The 15,348-nt window shown below is 39.7% G+C and overlaps 1 protein-coding gene across 4 annotated transcripts in view; it reads left to right on the forward strand.

The window, feature by feature from the left end:
* Nucleotides 1-15,348, forward strand: part of LRBA (LPS responsive beige-like anchor protein) — a 571,438-nt gene that overhangs the window by 237,724 nt on the left and 318,366 nt on the right. For all 4 annotated transcript variants that reach the window (XM_054029329.1, XM_054029332.1, XM_054029331.1 and 1 more), the window contains exon 37: nt 13,534-13,700. In XM_054029329.1, the coding sequence (XP_053885304.1) occupies nt 13,534-13,700 (167 nt within the window). The remainder of the gene's footprint in view (nt 1-13,533; nt 13,701-15,348) is intronic.

The following is a 15,348-nucleotide window of genomic DNA, read 5'->3' on the forward strand; positions in this document are numbered from 1 at the left end:
CCCTCTGCAACATTAGTAACTTTGCATTGCAAGTACCAGTGAGGGCAGCCAGAGCTTCAAGTTAGAGAGGGCTTAAAAGGCCACAAACTAATTAAGGTAAACCCAACTAAATGAAACCCTTAAGACAATGTAACTGACTGTAACCAACTAGTGAAGGGCAGATGACAGTTATTCCTTGCACCATCTATAACCATTCTGATATTCATAGCATTCAGTTTCCTGGTTTACTCCATTATTAATGTCTGTCCAATCCTAAATAGAATTGTAGTCCCATGCAAAGTACTATGCAGGGATATTCTCAAGTATCACACAGAAATAGAATACTTATATGGCTCCATCTTCCATTGGTTGATTCCTGGGTATACCCAAACTTCATTGAGTTTAAAAGCTTTATCACGTTCCTCATTTATTCCACAGTTTGATGGGCTGTTCAGAACAGGAGTGCTTACAAAAGACCTGATTTACCTTTGATTATACCATCAAAGCACAAAAGAAATTTTTGGAAAGATTACCTCCACAAATACCATCGACTTTGATTTTAGCTGGGGTGCCCCATTTCCGGTACAACCCAGTCAAGCCAAGTCAGTATTAAAGGTACTTGTTTTATAGAGGTACCTGTCATTGGCATAAAACAGGCCAGAATAACCTATTATGCTGAGAGGTACTGGTGACTACATCGATCACAAACCTGTTTGAGATTGGGTGTGTGGACACACCCTTCAGTTAACATAACTGTCAGGATAAATTAATCACAAGTTCCCACCCAAGACAAAAGGTGTGGTGAACCTGCCCTGGAGTTTGGACTGTATGTGTCTGTTTGTTAAGAGAGGGGAAGGCAGAACGCACAGAGTGGGAGAGACTCGGGACCAGATCAAGAAAGCCAAGCAGTGGCCTGTAAGCATAATGTGATGTGGAGAAGCCTAGAGAGACATCGGGGTCAGGATGCTGGCTGAACAAAGCTTAAGCCTATCAGCGGAAAAAGTGTTCCTTTTGGTGTCGGTCGCTTCTGCATTTAGAGAAGCGGGACTTTGTACATTCCTTATAAATACCTTTTCATCAAAGGTACCAGACTCCAATTTTTCCTCTTAACTGGAATAACCTGCAGGACCCTGGAGTTTTGATTAGCTATTCAGGTCAAAAGAGGTCATAATATGAAGTCCTTGTGTATAAGGTGTCTTGCCTCTGAATTAACATGTGACTTCTCCATTCTTGGATATCTGTTCACTACGATAGTTCACCTCCAAATCATTTGTGCTAAATGGTTGGACCACATTAACTTGGCAGTTGGGCATATATGTCTCAACTGTGTTTTTACCAGGAGGGCTATATCAGTGCAGATGCCAGTAATCACGTCTTATCAACTAGGATAAATGAGAGCACTGTGTCAGAGAGAAATAACGAGCATAAATTTAATCCCATTATGCTCCAGTTTCAAAAGCAAGTGAGTGAGCAAACCAGGCTACTATTATTGGAAATGAGGCTTCCAGAGTCTCATTTGTTCACCAAATTGACATTGTGGTCCAAAATTAAGACCATGTCTAGAGAGACCTGAATGCTTTTTAGGGTTTTTGACTGGAACCAGGGCCGGCTCCAGGCACCAGCTTCTCAAGCAGATGCTTGGGGCGGCAGCTCCGGAGAGGGACGGCACGTCCAGGTATTCAGCGGCAATTCAGCGGACGGTCCCTCACTCCGCCTGGGAGTGAAGGACCTCCTGCCGAATTGCCACCGCAGATCGCGATCGTGGCTTTTTTTTGTTTGTTTGTTTCGTTTTAGCTGCTTGGGGCGGCCAAAACCCTGGAGCCGGCCCCGACTGGAACTGTGTAGAAAACAGAGGTAGAAGTAGGTACTTGCGTTTTAGGTTATACTGGGAAGAAAAAAAACAGGATGGGTTATTGAAAAGGGGGGAAGGGGCTAACCTGCCCATCTTTGAGGAGGGAAAGGGTGGAAAGGTTCCTTTGAATTTACTGTAGTCCTGAAAGCAAAATGGAACACCAGGTGCTCAAGGCCAGAACCTCTTGGTCTAGCAGAACAATTAAGGTAGCAGATGTTGCTGTACCTATTTAAAATGAATGGATATGCAAGCTCCAGGATCCTACCCAACATATGCTAGCAGTTGGCTAGGCTAAGTTTCACAGAACAAACTGCAAAGCAATGTCTTTTTTTGTTGTTTTTTTTGAGTGGGATGGTTAGATTAGATAAATGGTTAGCAAGTATTATGTTTGACTTGGTTCTTTGTTCACTGTTAGCTGCATTAGAGAACCTTTGAAAATAATTTTTCATAATTACCTTTTGGAAACTATTTGCATAGATCTCTTAGCAACACATGAATTATTTTTTCACATGGGGGATATAACTGGCTAGGCAGTAATACTACAGAAAAGGATTTGAGGGTTATAATGGATCACAAATTGAATATGAACTAACAATATCATGGAGTTACAAAATAGAAAATATCATTCGAAAAGAGTCTGGATAGCCATCTCTCTTAGACACAACAAACCCTGCATCTTGGCAGGGGGTTACACTAGATGACCCTGCAGACCCTTCTAACCCTATGGTTCTATGCTTCTATGATCTTGGCGTATGTAAGACATGAGGTAATTGTTCCACTCTACTCAGTGAGGCCTCTGCTTGAGTATTGTGTCCAGTTTTGGGTACCATGCTTTAAGAAAGATGTGGGCAAATTGGAGAGAGTGCAGAGAAGAGCAACAAAAATGATAAAACGTGACTTAGGAAAGGTTGAAAAAGCTGGACATTTTTAGTATTGAGAAAAGAAGACTGACGGGGGGAGTGGGAGACCTGATAAGTCTTCAAATAAATTAAGGGCTGTTATAAAGAGGACTGTGGTCAATTGTTCTCCATGTCCACTGAAGGTAGGACAAGAAGTAAAGCGCAAAATCTGCAGCAAAGGATATTTAGGTTAGATATTAGTAAAAGCTTTCTAATTATAAGGATAGTTAGGCACTGGAATGGGCTTCCAAGAGAGGTTGTGGAATCCCTGTCACTGGTGCTTTTTAAGAACAGATGAGAAACACCTGCTGGGAATGGTGTAGGTTTACTTGGTCCTACCTAAGCATTAGGTGACTTCTTAAGATCCTTTGCAATCCTACATTTCTATGATTCTGTGTATTGAAGATTTCTAAGTGAATGTTTACTGAACATGCATGATACACCTACAGTAGCAAATGGTAAGTAGATAAAATATATTCACTGATTTTTTTCATTGTTCCATAGCTATAATATTTAGGTAGATTTCTGCATATATGTAAGATGACTGTTAACCAGAGTTATATAATATTTGGTTTCTTCCATTTTACTGTGGTTAATATAAAACTTTAGTTATTCAGATAATTTCATTTTATTGTAGAGTTTAAAGTATTTGTGGTTGTATATTTATGATTTATGATGTGTACAGAAGCTAAATAAATACTTCTCCTGCAAATACCTTTCAATTAATTATAGGGAGAGCTGATAATGAGACTTATAGTTAAAGTTGCCTAACACTTTTTCCATTATAAGACTCCATTATCACTTGCTTATAAATTTTCCATGTCAGATGTCTGCCTCAGTCTAAATATTTTTTTGAAAGTTTCAGCAAAAACTCTTCGGCTGTTTTGTAGAACAAGATTGTGGAAAATTACGTCCAAGTTTAAGGGGAAAAAACCTTACTACTGTTTACTTGAGAAGCACTAGGTCTTCCATGCTTCCATGTAGGGGTGTTGTCCTGGTACGAGGGCTGTTTTTTCTGCCATCTGTAAAAATCCATCCAAAATTTGGCAGCAATATGAACATTGGAAAAACCGTAGTCTGTGTGTGCTCATGTAAGGCTTGTTAGAATTTGCAGCTGAATTCTCCAAAGAGTCTGACACTGAGCATGATCCCTCCCCACAGAGCTTCTATATGCTGACCAGATTGTACATCCATCATCCCCATAGAGTGAGCATGTCCCATTCCACAGCTCCACAGGGGCAGAGGAAGACTTTCTGTGTACCGGTTCTTCATGGCTGCTGGAGCCACAGTGACACCAGACACTGGAACTGAGAGCAGGGTAACTGCCTCTCGTATACTCTGATGATCCTCCTGCTTGTGCCGAGGCAACATGGAGGAGAAAAACAAAGCATCCTGACTCAAATGCTGAGGAGCGAGGATAGAGGCAGGAACAGAGAGGGCAGGAATGGTTAGGGGACAGGAGAAGGAACTGGGGGTGGGCGGACAGGCATGGATGGAGCACAGCGGGACGGGAGCTGGAGAGTAGGGGGAGGTAGGAGCAGAAGGGTTTCTAACTACTACAGAACACTCCCCTCTAGAGCTAGGAATTGAAGATAGGATTCCTGAATCCCCAAATTCCTGTTCTGTCAGCAAATAACGGTGAAATCCACTGGCAAAGTGCATGTCTCATACACCATTGTTCACATAGCAACAGTAGTCTGTTATTTCCTACCAGCTACTTATGTGATAGAGGTCTGTACTGATATGGGGTCAATAATGAAAGGTATTTTCAATTTGTTATTTCAAAACTCATGAAGAAATGTACAAAAGGCTACATTGAAAGAAAATCATTATGGTTGCAAAGTCAAACACACAAAATTTAGAATATATGAGAAGCAAGATTATCTGTGCAACCCTTGTGCATTATGATACAGTCTTTAATTACATGATCACTGTAACAGGGTGGCCTGGCCATTAGGGTTGTGCATCTACACAGCCAGCGTCAGTGAGGCTCTGAGCCTGGGTCGACAGATTTGGGCTCGCAGGGCTCATGCTACTGTGCTACAAATTGGTGTGTAGACATTGCAGGTTGGGCTGGACCTCGGTCTGAAGCCCACCCCCATTCCCTAGGCTTCAGACCCTGAGATCCAACCTGAGCTGCAGAGTCTACACAGCTATTTTTAGTGCAGTTGCATGAGCCCTGTGAACCTGAATCTGTTGACCTGGGCTCAGAGACTCGCTGCTGCAGTCTGTGTAGACATAACTGTAAGTGCCAGGAGGCCTGGGGCTAGTCAGTCCTATAAGTTAGTCCTCCCCGCTCATCTATGCGTGGGAGTAGGAGTTCAAAAGGGAGGAAGTCCAGGAGAGGGAGTAAGGTGAGGGAAAGAGAGCTACAGGAGTGCAGCTAGTTCCCATAGTAGTCCCATCTCCCATAGGTGAGCCTTGGAAAAAGGGCCAGGCTCCAGGGAGGTGGCTCTGGGGCCAATATTCCTGAGTAGGAATGGGGAGTAGAGGAGAACCACAGTGAGCAACTGGGCTCCTGTGAAAGGTGCTGAAGTAGGTGTGGAAAAAGCAGAGGACTCCAGGGAAGTAGCTGGGAGACAATGTTGTGTCCTGAAGTGGAGAGGCTTAAAGATAGTCCAGAAGGGGTTGTACTGAATGAGGCTGTTGTCTGTATGACCCCGGCCTTGTTTGTTGCAGAAATTTGGCAGGATTTAGTGAATGAGTCAGGAAAGTGGTTGTGGTAATTGAACGCCATCCTGGAGAACTGGATTCTATCCCTGTCTCTACCATAAAGTTACTGTGTGATATTGACACAGCCTCTTAAACCAAACTTTTGACAAGTTGTCACTAATCAGGACTGGCTCTAGGCACCAGCAAACCAAGCACGTGCTTGGGGCGGCACAATTTCAGGGGTGGCATTCCAGGTGCTCTTGGAGGTGTTTTTGTTTTTTTGTTTTTGTTTTTTGCTTGAGGGCTGCAAAAAACCTAGAGCTGGCCTTGTCACTAATTGTGTGTTCCTTATTTTCTGGGTACCTAAACTGCAACACCAGATTTATATAAGTGCTGAGTGCTCACAACTGAAATTAAAATCTATTGGTGCTGTGCTTTCAATATATAAAATGCTAGAAAAATGCTAAGTACTCTGCAAATTCAGATGCAAAGTCTCAAGTTAGATGATTACTGGGGATAATCCTGATCCTGCCTTAACATATGCTGGAGTGCATCTATAGGCCCACTGAGTCAGGATAGTGGCCTATTTTAAGGCAAGAACAACATGAAGAGACATAGTCTTGTAACAGAGAAGTATTGAAGATGATCTACCTGCAAGTGGTTTGAGAATGGATTTAGTGTATAGGCATGGTGTGTGGTGCAGGAGGGAGATTCTATGTGTAAAGGCCAACATGAGAGAGAGTGCAGAGGTGGGCATGGATGGGGGACTACACAAAGGGAATAGTCAGAGAAACAACTTGGGCTGAGGGAAGGTGATTTGGGGCTGGGAACAAAAGGCCTGGTAAATAGGAGCTAACTTGTAGAGGACCTTGAAGGTGAGAACAAGGAATTGAATTGTATTCAGGGAGCCAGTGAAGGGTCTTGAAGTGATCCTACCATTAGCGGCAGAGTTTTGGAAGGATGGATGGAGCAAAACTGTCCTCTTCTTATTACATGGATATATAGGCCTTGAGTTGGTCTGAAGATGCTACTGTAACGAGGTGAGTGTCGGAGAAGACCAGAGGAGGAGGTTGCATATGCCATGATAAATGTGTATTAAGATGTTCACAAAAAATACAAATTTAATCCAGGTCATCACATCACTGCTTCCTACAACCACTACTCATATATTGATTTATTTCTTCCCACTGGGGGCAGCGGAGCCTTCCCAGAATTGGGGGGATGGGCAGGGGCCCCTGCTCCTTCTGTGGGCCCTGCCCCTCCTCTTCCTCTGGAGCCCCCACCCTTGGCCAATCCAAAAGCTGGAGCGGGGCCAGGGAGACTGGGCTCCTCCACCTACATGGGGTGGAGGGGCCTGAGAGTAGCCCCTGGCCTGTATCCTGGGCCCCTCGCCCATGTCCCAGGCCCCCCACAGCTCTTCCCCTGACCCAGATCTGGTAGGGGGGCGGGGTCTCAGCGCTCCAGCCAGGCCATAGTAAGAGCCACCTGGGCAGCTGTGGGGAGCCTCGGACCCTCCACCTGCCCTGGGCAGAGGGCAGGGACATGGGCTGGTGGCTGTTCTCATCCCCCACCTCCCTGACAGGTGGAGGTTCCCCACAGCTTCCCCAGGCTCCCGCTGCCAGCCTGCCTTGGGTGGGGCTAAGGTGGAAGTGGAGGGGCGGGACCGGTGGCAAAAAGTGGGAGGGCAATGGTCCCTTGGCCCCCCCTTGTTCTGGCACCACTACTTGCCTACTCAATATTGGGCTGCCATATTTTAGTATCTGGTTTAACTCATTAGTTTTGGTGATCTTTATTTATTTATTTATTTTTAATTCTAGAACATTCTGTTCATTTGCAGCCATTCATTTTTGGTAAACGCCTACTCTTTGCCCAGATTTTGGTTGGGTTTACTAAAGCAGAATATTGGCTGACTTACCCAAGATCAGAGAAAGCAATTGGCTCAGCCCAGATTAAAATCAGAAATCTCTTGATCACAACTGTTCAGTCTAACAACTCACCCAAATAACTGCCTCTGATAGGGTCTTTTTAGTTTTGACCGTAATTTTACTAATACGCATCTGGCTTGGTATTTTTGACTCTTAGAATTTTGTCATCAATAGACTGCCTTTTTTTCCCTCTTAGAGAAACAAGGTGGGTGAGGTAATTTTTTTTTTTTTTTTTTTTTATTGGACCAGCTTCTGTTGGTGAAAGAGACAAGCTTTCGAGCAACCCAGAGCTCTTCTTCGGGTCTTTCCTTCTTAAAATTCATTTGTTGTTTTCAGAGCAGGTTGGGCATATTTTTCTTCGAGAAATGCATGGATATGAACATGTATTTTGTAATAATTGTGTGACACAGATAATTAAATTACATGCAGATTTTTTTCTTGATCTCGAAATCAATTAAAAGGCTGGATTAAATGAGGTTTGGAAATTGTAGGTTGCAGAGATGAGAAGCCATCACATTGTACCCAGTCGATTAAAACAAGAAGAAATAGAACAGATTCTTTGATAAGCATTCTGCCTGTGTTAACCTTGTTGGCTATTATCGGGGGGATGATGCTATATCTATTTCATTGGCTTAGGCTTTTTTTCCATGCTGAGAGAAATCAATACTTTGAGTTGCTGGATGACAGAGGCATCACTTCAGAATTGAAGGTGGCTGTCAGACATTGTCATTGGTTGACTTTTGTTCACTATTGAGTTTTTAAGCTTTCATTTTTCTAAGTCTTATTCAGGAGTCTTTGTAAGATTTCCCTGGGTAGCATTTTTTTTAGTACAGACTTGAAGCCTGAGGTCAGGGATCAAGTGCAAAGATCTTTGAAAGTGGAAGATTGAGGAGTGCCTTCATTTACTACAATGTCCTTATTTAAGGGGAATTTGCATTGGCAGCAGGACTATCCCTTGTCTTCTGGAGTATTTTTTCTCTCTTAAATGATGTTTTCTAGGACAAGTTGTTCATGATGCTAGTATTTTTTAGCCAAATTAGGTGAAGGAATTGGAATACTTCAAAATGGTTAGTGAGAGCTTTGTGGCCACTTGAAGTACAGAAAATGGACTGTAAGATAATGTAGTCTTTTTAAAAATCTTTGCTGCTATCAAATGCTGTTAAAATTAGATGTAGCTTTTGTAAAACATAACATGGTAATTTTAGGAATTGTAGTGATACATACGCAAATGTTACCATGCATAGGAAATCTTTAACAGTCAGCTTTATTTGATATGTTTTTCTATAAACCAAAAACAAAATTATCTTTAAAATACCAGATAATCCCCTAGATTGAACTAGAGACGGAGGATCTACTAATTCACCATAACATTTGTTTTTAACAGCATATCTGGAATCATCCTGATGACAGAAATACACTATTTGTTTCCCCTCTCCACAGTACCTTTCTACAGCTAGGTACATAGGGTGGTTTTCTCCTTTCATATTTCCTGCTTCACCATGGCTGGGACCAATGGCTGGGAAATCCTCCCCTAATATCTCTAACCATTGCTGTTGTGTTCGTACATTGGACCTGTTCCCAAAACACCATTTAATACATGTTTCAAGCTCCAAAGTGCTCACGGAAGTAGAAATCTTGGTTTAATTTACTCATAGACGTATCGGTCTAATTACATACAATGATGTAGAAGTCTGCAGGACATGTATTGGTAGTATAGTTTGCAACCATAATGGTTATCCAATAGAAAGCAGAGGAAGTAAATGTGTAATAATTTGTAGAACTGTAGAAAAGGTTCCATGCAAACAAAATCTTTAACCAGCTTATTTAAGATGAACATTTGCAAAATGTGCTGGTTTATATAAAAACAAAATATGCATCAAATACCTTTGATGTAACTGATCTTCAGGTAACCTATACTTTTGGTTAGGAGGGGTTCAGGTAATTGAATTGTAACTGTATTGGTACATGTACATAAAAATAATTTATCGAATATCGATATGTGCATGTGATCGACACATGGTTCATGTTGTAACCTGGCAGTTCTTCTAAACCACTCATATCCCTGACCGATCAATTCTCCATTTTCCAGTTGCAAGGTGAATGGGAATAAGAGGTGAGGTACTTAGTACTATTCCTCTACCACCAGAATGGCAATTTCATTGGGTCTCAGAAAGCATGACATACGTGAGCATATGTCCTTTAGATAATTAGAAGGAAGACAGTATTAACCTAACAGGCATTACAACCCTTCAATTTTATTGTGTGCACTAATCATCTGGTAGCTGACTCTGAGACTCATTACCTTCCATGAAAGTAAAGAAGTTTGCATTGGAAAAATAAAACTCCCTTGAGTTAAACTGATGGTGCAAGCCTGCATTGTGGAGTGAGTTTGTTGCATTTACAGTCTCAGTAGGTGGCTTGGCAAGACCTCTCCACACTTTTCACTATAGTATCAGTTTCCCCCATATTTGGATGCTGACATCTGGAGACCTTAGAAAATGCACCCTCCATGATCCAAATGATCCCAGTGAAGTTGCTGATCAATCCAGTACTAATGTTCAACATGAAAATATGGCCATTTGCTTACAGGTCATGTAGATTCTTGTTGAGATTTTCTCTGTGGTACCATGTGCAGGATAATATGAAATTTGAAACTGGCAGAAGCCCTTCAGATGTAAAGCATGAGCAGATGTCAATCTTCAGATTAATGTATCTTCCAGATGCACAATCTTTCATTCAGAATTCAAAACTAACCCAAACTTTGAAACCGCACCAAGTGAATCATTTCCTTAGCCAATTCCTAAGGTTTAAACCATCCCAGATGACACAACTGTTACATTTCACAGATTGGTCTCATAGAATATCAGTCATATACTCTTTGCTACTTCTTTCTATTCTTAAACTCTCTAAATAGGAGTAGAAATTATGTAGCATCTACCTCAGTGAGAATGGTTAGAAGCAAAAATTAAAACTGATTTACTTGTAGAGGTTTAGCTAGTTTGGTGGGACAAACTGCTTCTGGTGGAATTGATGGGAATCAACACTGAGATTTGAAGTGTTGAGCTGTTTTTACTAGACTCTGCAACACATTAGGCTGTTCCAAACTCAGATCCTGATATTGAGTGTAGATACTTGCCAATAGTCATTTTAGCCAGGATACTATCAGGTTTTGAAAATATATTTGTAACTGTGGTCCTGGCTGCTGTCCCAGGGCTGCGTGGTAGTGGAAGAGACTTTTTCTAAAAACTGAGCATCTCTCCCACCTACTTAGCAGACCCGTCACCAAAGCCCCTGCTGTCTGCCTGTGTCTCATGCATGGAGTCAGCTCTCTGCTCTACTGTCTTAAAGCTGCTTCTGTAGAACTTTGCTTAGATTAATAAGGGATAGAGGTATTTGGCAGGCACTGAGGGACTGTGGCCACTAAACAGCTGAGAGAGTAAACCTGCACATGAGCAAAGAGAGAAATCAGTTACAGGGTGGTAGGTAATGAGGGAGAAGCCATTGTGGGACATGAAGGTAGCCATGAAAGTTTGGGGAAATAGGGGTCTGGAAAGCCAGGAGGAGGAGGAGGGGAACCATGGTAGGAAGGATCAGTTCTTTTCCCAATGATAATTTTTCATGTAAGATTTCAGAGGCCAAAGGAGAATTAATGTATATTCTGATGACATTTTATTTTCTTTGTTCTCCCTCTCCTCCCCACGACATTTCTAAAACTAAAATTATCGAACAAACAGTAGAATGTGCATACAAATCTGGCAGCTAAGGACCTGACAGCCCACTAATTTTTGGTTTATTTGGAGAATTTTTCCTGACAAAATTTTTCAGATGTTAACAACTTTGCATGAGCAGGTGCCAAACATCTGAGAAACCTGCAGCAGCTTCTGCATCTTATTGTAATAATGTAAAATGTTAATGAGCTTGTTGCAATTAAGATTCCTGCATAGTGTGATGTTGTAATTGTGATGTTTCTGCATGTTAAAGCCTGTCAATTTTCAAACAGGTTATGGGGGAAATAGTAAACTTTCAATTTAAAAAGATTCATCATGGTGGTTTGCTGAAAGAGAGATCTTACTAATTTTAAGCTAGTGACATACTATTGCTATTTTGTCCTATGTAAATGCAAGTTTTAGGAGGAAGAAATGCCACTTGTCTCTCTTCTTTTGAATGTCATGTCTACACACTTAAATTCATTATTGGTATTTAATAAATAATGTGTTCAAAATTGCATCAGAAAGAGATTTGTTTTAGAGGTACAAGTTCATTATATCTTTTACAAAACGTTCTCGTTTGATTTCCATTTTATCATGTTTTTAAGGTCAAATGTGACTTTAATGTTCCATAAAGAGACAGAGATTGATAATCTGGAAAGTGTAACCCTCTAATGTGATTTATATATATGGATTTTATGTCAGATATGAAAAGTTGCTGTTCAAATTGTAAAGGAGGATCCATTAAAGAGCACTTTAAAACACTTTACTACTTAGCTTACCTTGGACACTTGTTTTTAGAATTCTGCCCTTTCAAGCAACTTAAATATAACAGCTTATCAAACATTTACTAAGTGCCGGTGAAGAGAATTCAAAATTGTCATGGGTGCAGGATAGGTTAATATACTGGAAAAGACAGCAGTGTTTAAAAGGAGCTATAAAAATCTTGTTTAGAGGCGGTCATAACTTAGCCAACTTTTTTTTTTTTGGTGGGGAGGCGTTGGCGGGATGCTGGGTTTAGGCGTACAAAAGACGATTCTTGATAATGTTTAATTGAACTGGAAATTCTACTGCTTATGGTTCACACTTTCTGGATTTCTGTTCATCAGGTGAGCATTGTAAGAGTGATAGGAGAGTTAGGGAACAGGTGAAAGGCAAAATCTAGATGGAGAATTTACAAGTGAATTTGTTATCAGCGTATTTTTACTGTTTTTACCATTTAAGGGTGTCTGTAAAATTAAATGCTTGTTAACCACTGGTTTAGATTTTCATTGACATCTACATTATATATATTGGATGTATTTTAGTCATTTTCTGCATAATTGTTGCAATTAAAGAGAGTGACTGATTAAAAAGCACTTTACTTCATGTGTATCATAAGGCATAACTAACTTATTGTTTTATGTGTATAGGTTTTGTTTATTTTTAATATCTTGGTACCTAAACTTGGAAGAATTGTTCTAAAGTCTGCTCTGGTTGCTCTCCCTTCCTTCCCCTTCCCCTCCGCCCCCCAAAAGGAAATTTTTCTTGTTTGTTTGTTTGTTTGGATAAACATTTGTGTCCTTTCTACTAACTAGATAATAGAATAATCCAATCATTGACAAAGGCTCAAGTGCTTTGTCTACGTAGCATATGAAATCAGTAGAACTGCCAGGTTGAAATCTGAGGAACAGGAAGTCTTAAAGTTGGGGGTGCAGGACTTTCATGACACCACATTAACAGGAAAATAAAGAAAAAAGAAAAAAAAAACACCCAGGAAAGCAAAGGTTTTAGTTTTTGTTTTTAGTTTTTCACCATTCAGTTTTTATGTAGTTAGTCTTTGTTAATGGTGTTACGTTTTGACAGCCTTGAAAAACAGAATATTTTTACCAACAGTTATCGTACATAAAGTTAGTGTTAGCTTTCCACACTGGCCTGCTAATGTATCACAACCTTCTGGTTAGAGGAATCACCCCTACCAGTGAAAAGCTAGTTCAGTCTTCATATCCATTCAGTGTTTTTCCTCTTTGAAACTTCCAGCAAGAAAACTATATGTAATGTACTATCCAAATAGCGTATATAAGGTTTTGATTTTATTTAGGGGAAGGATCTTCAAAGGTACATATAGCAGTTTGGTGCCCAACCTCCATTCACTTAGAATGCAAGTTGCATGTCTAACTGCTATCTGTGTCTTTTGAAGATCTCCCCTTTGAGACTGGCACTATAAAAAGCTACACTCTTGCAGTGTGATAGAATCGGTTATTCTGAAATCATCTACTGTGTTGTCAGGTTAGTAATGTTTTAAAAAGAACATGGTGTAGTGGTTAAAATACATAACTAATCTGAGTTCTGTATTTAGCTCTGCTATAAATGTACTGTAACCATAGGTAACTACTCTGTCCCTCAAGTTTACACATCTGTAAAATGGGGATAATTCTTATTTCTGAAGGCTTAGTAAAACTAATTGTAAAGTACTTCAAGATTCTTGGCTGGAAGGTGTTGAAGTGCAAAGTATTAAAGTATTTATTTATTTTTCTTAGTCGCTGTGTGCCCAGTATTCTGCAGATAAACGAGAGGATGAAAAGATGTGTGATCATTTGATAAGAGCAGCCAAGTTCCGAGATCATGTGACTGCATCCCAACTAATACAGAAAATTATCAACATTCTGACAGACAAGCATGGAGCCTGGGGAAATTCTGCATCAAGGTAAAGATAGATCTTTAAGATTTGGCTTTTGTTCAGATATGATGGGATGATTTGGATTATGTCTTCAGATGAAGTCAAACCTAATGGAAAACTGGCATATTACAATTTTGTTTATGGTAAAACAATAGATATATATTTAAAGAAAAAATTTGGAAGATACAGAGGATTTTACTTCAGCAATGCATTATCTACAATTGGGGATTAATCCATTTTTCTTTTTTCAGCAGTCTTGTTTACTCACAAAGCAATATTTGTAGTTTAGTGACTTCTCTAAATACCATTACTGAGGCATATCTGAAATGGTAAAAATACATTTGCTTTCCTGAATGTAGAGAATCAGTGCAACATATATGTGAAAGCAATAACAAAATTAAAAAAAATTCTTCCCCAGTTGGATTTAAACTTTATCACTGTGTAGAGCTCCAGATTTTTTTCAAATTCCAGTATAACTGCATCATTTATTTAAAAAAAAAACAAAAAACTGAAAATACATGAATACATATGCCCTAAAATATTTTCTGTTATTGAAGCGTGGAATGGAATATTTAACACCTGACCAATGGAAATTTATGAAGAGAGGTAATGTTGCACCCCTCATCTCCAGGAAAGAGGAAAATGGTTTTTTACTATGTTGCGTTGTCTACTCATACATTAGAGCAAAACACAACCAAATGAAAATTACATTGCTTTCATTTGGGAAATTCTACACAGATGGAATAGTTATCGCATTGACATCTGTTTCATTGTTTCTGCGCAAGTCAAGCTGATAGTTTCAGTTGAATATTTAAAATGAAAGTTCAAATCCTAGAATGTCTGATTAGGATTTAAAAATAAACAGAATGTGTCTTGGCTAGAACATACCACGCTGGGTCCATTTGTCTCTTGAAATGCTGTCATTTGTATGCAATGCAATGAAAGGTGGAGGTAGGAAATGAGTGAAAAATTGAATATATTTTTTTGCCAATAATCTCAATTAGCTCTCTTGTATTAAAAACAATTTTTTCACGTTCAACAATTTCTCATTTCATAATAAGTTTTGAAGGATATTCGATATTAAGTACTATTAATATTGAGGTTTTTATTATAGTGTATTAGAATTACAGGTTAGCCACAAACCCAAAATGTGGTGCTCAAACTGTGTTAAATATGGAAAGCCTTTATGAAAATGCTCTGCAAGAAAATAAAAAATAATTACACACTTAAATATTTCCTGCAAAGGTAGGTTAGTTAATCACTTTCTATGAACATATTATTTTAAGATTGTAACAGAGTCTCTTCAAACAACTTTGTAAAGCACTTCATACATCAGTGGCTCTTCAGTTTTCAGAGTATGACCGTAGTGTTTTGTTCAGTTGTTTGTGTTCCTTAGCTTAAAACACTTTCTGTCCTTAATGGCTTTTAAATAAGGAATATGACTAACTCTTTGCCATTTAGATGTGTTTTGCTCATCATGATAATACTGGTATAGCGAGATAGGTGGAGCTGTAATTGATAAAATGTACTGCACTCAGAGAGTGGGTTAACTATTCTCTGATTTTCTTCATGTGAGGCTTGCATAATCAGCTTGTAAATTATGTAGTGTAGAAAATATGGACATGATTATTTCTATTTTATAATAAATAATGATCTACAGTGAAATGGAAATATC

Source organism: Malaclemys terrapin, chromosome 5 (assembly GCF_027887155.1).
Source record: "Malaclemys terrapin pileata isolate rMalTer1 chromosome 5, rMalTer1.hap1, whole genome shotgun sequence".
Taxonomy (NCBI): domain Eukaryota; kingdom Metazoa; phylum Chordata; order Testudines; family Emydidae; genus Malaclemys; species Malaclemys terrapin.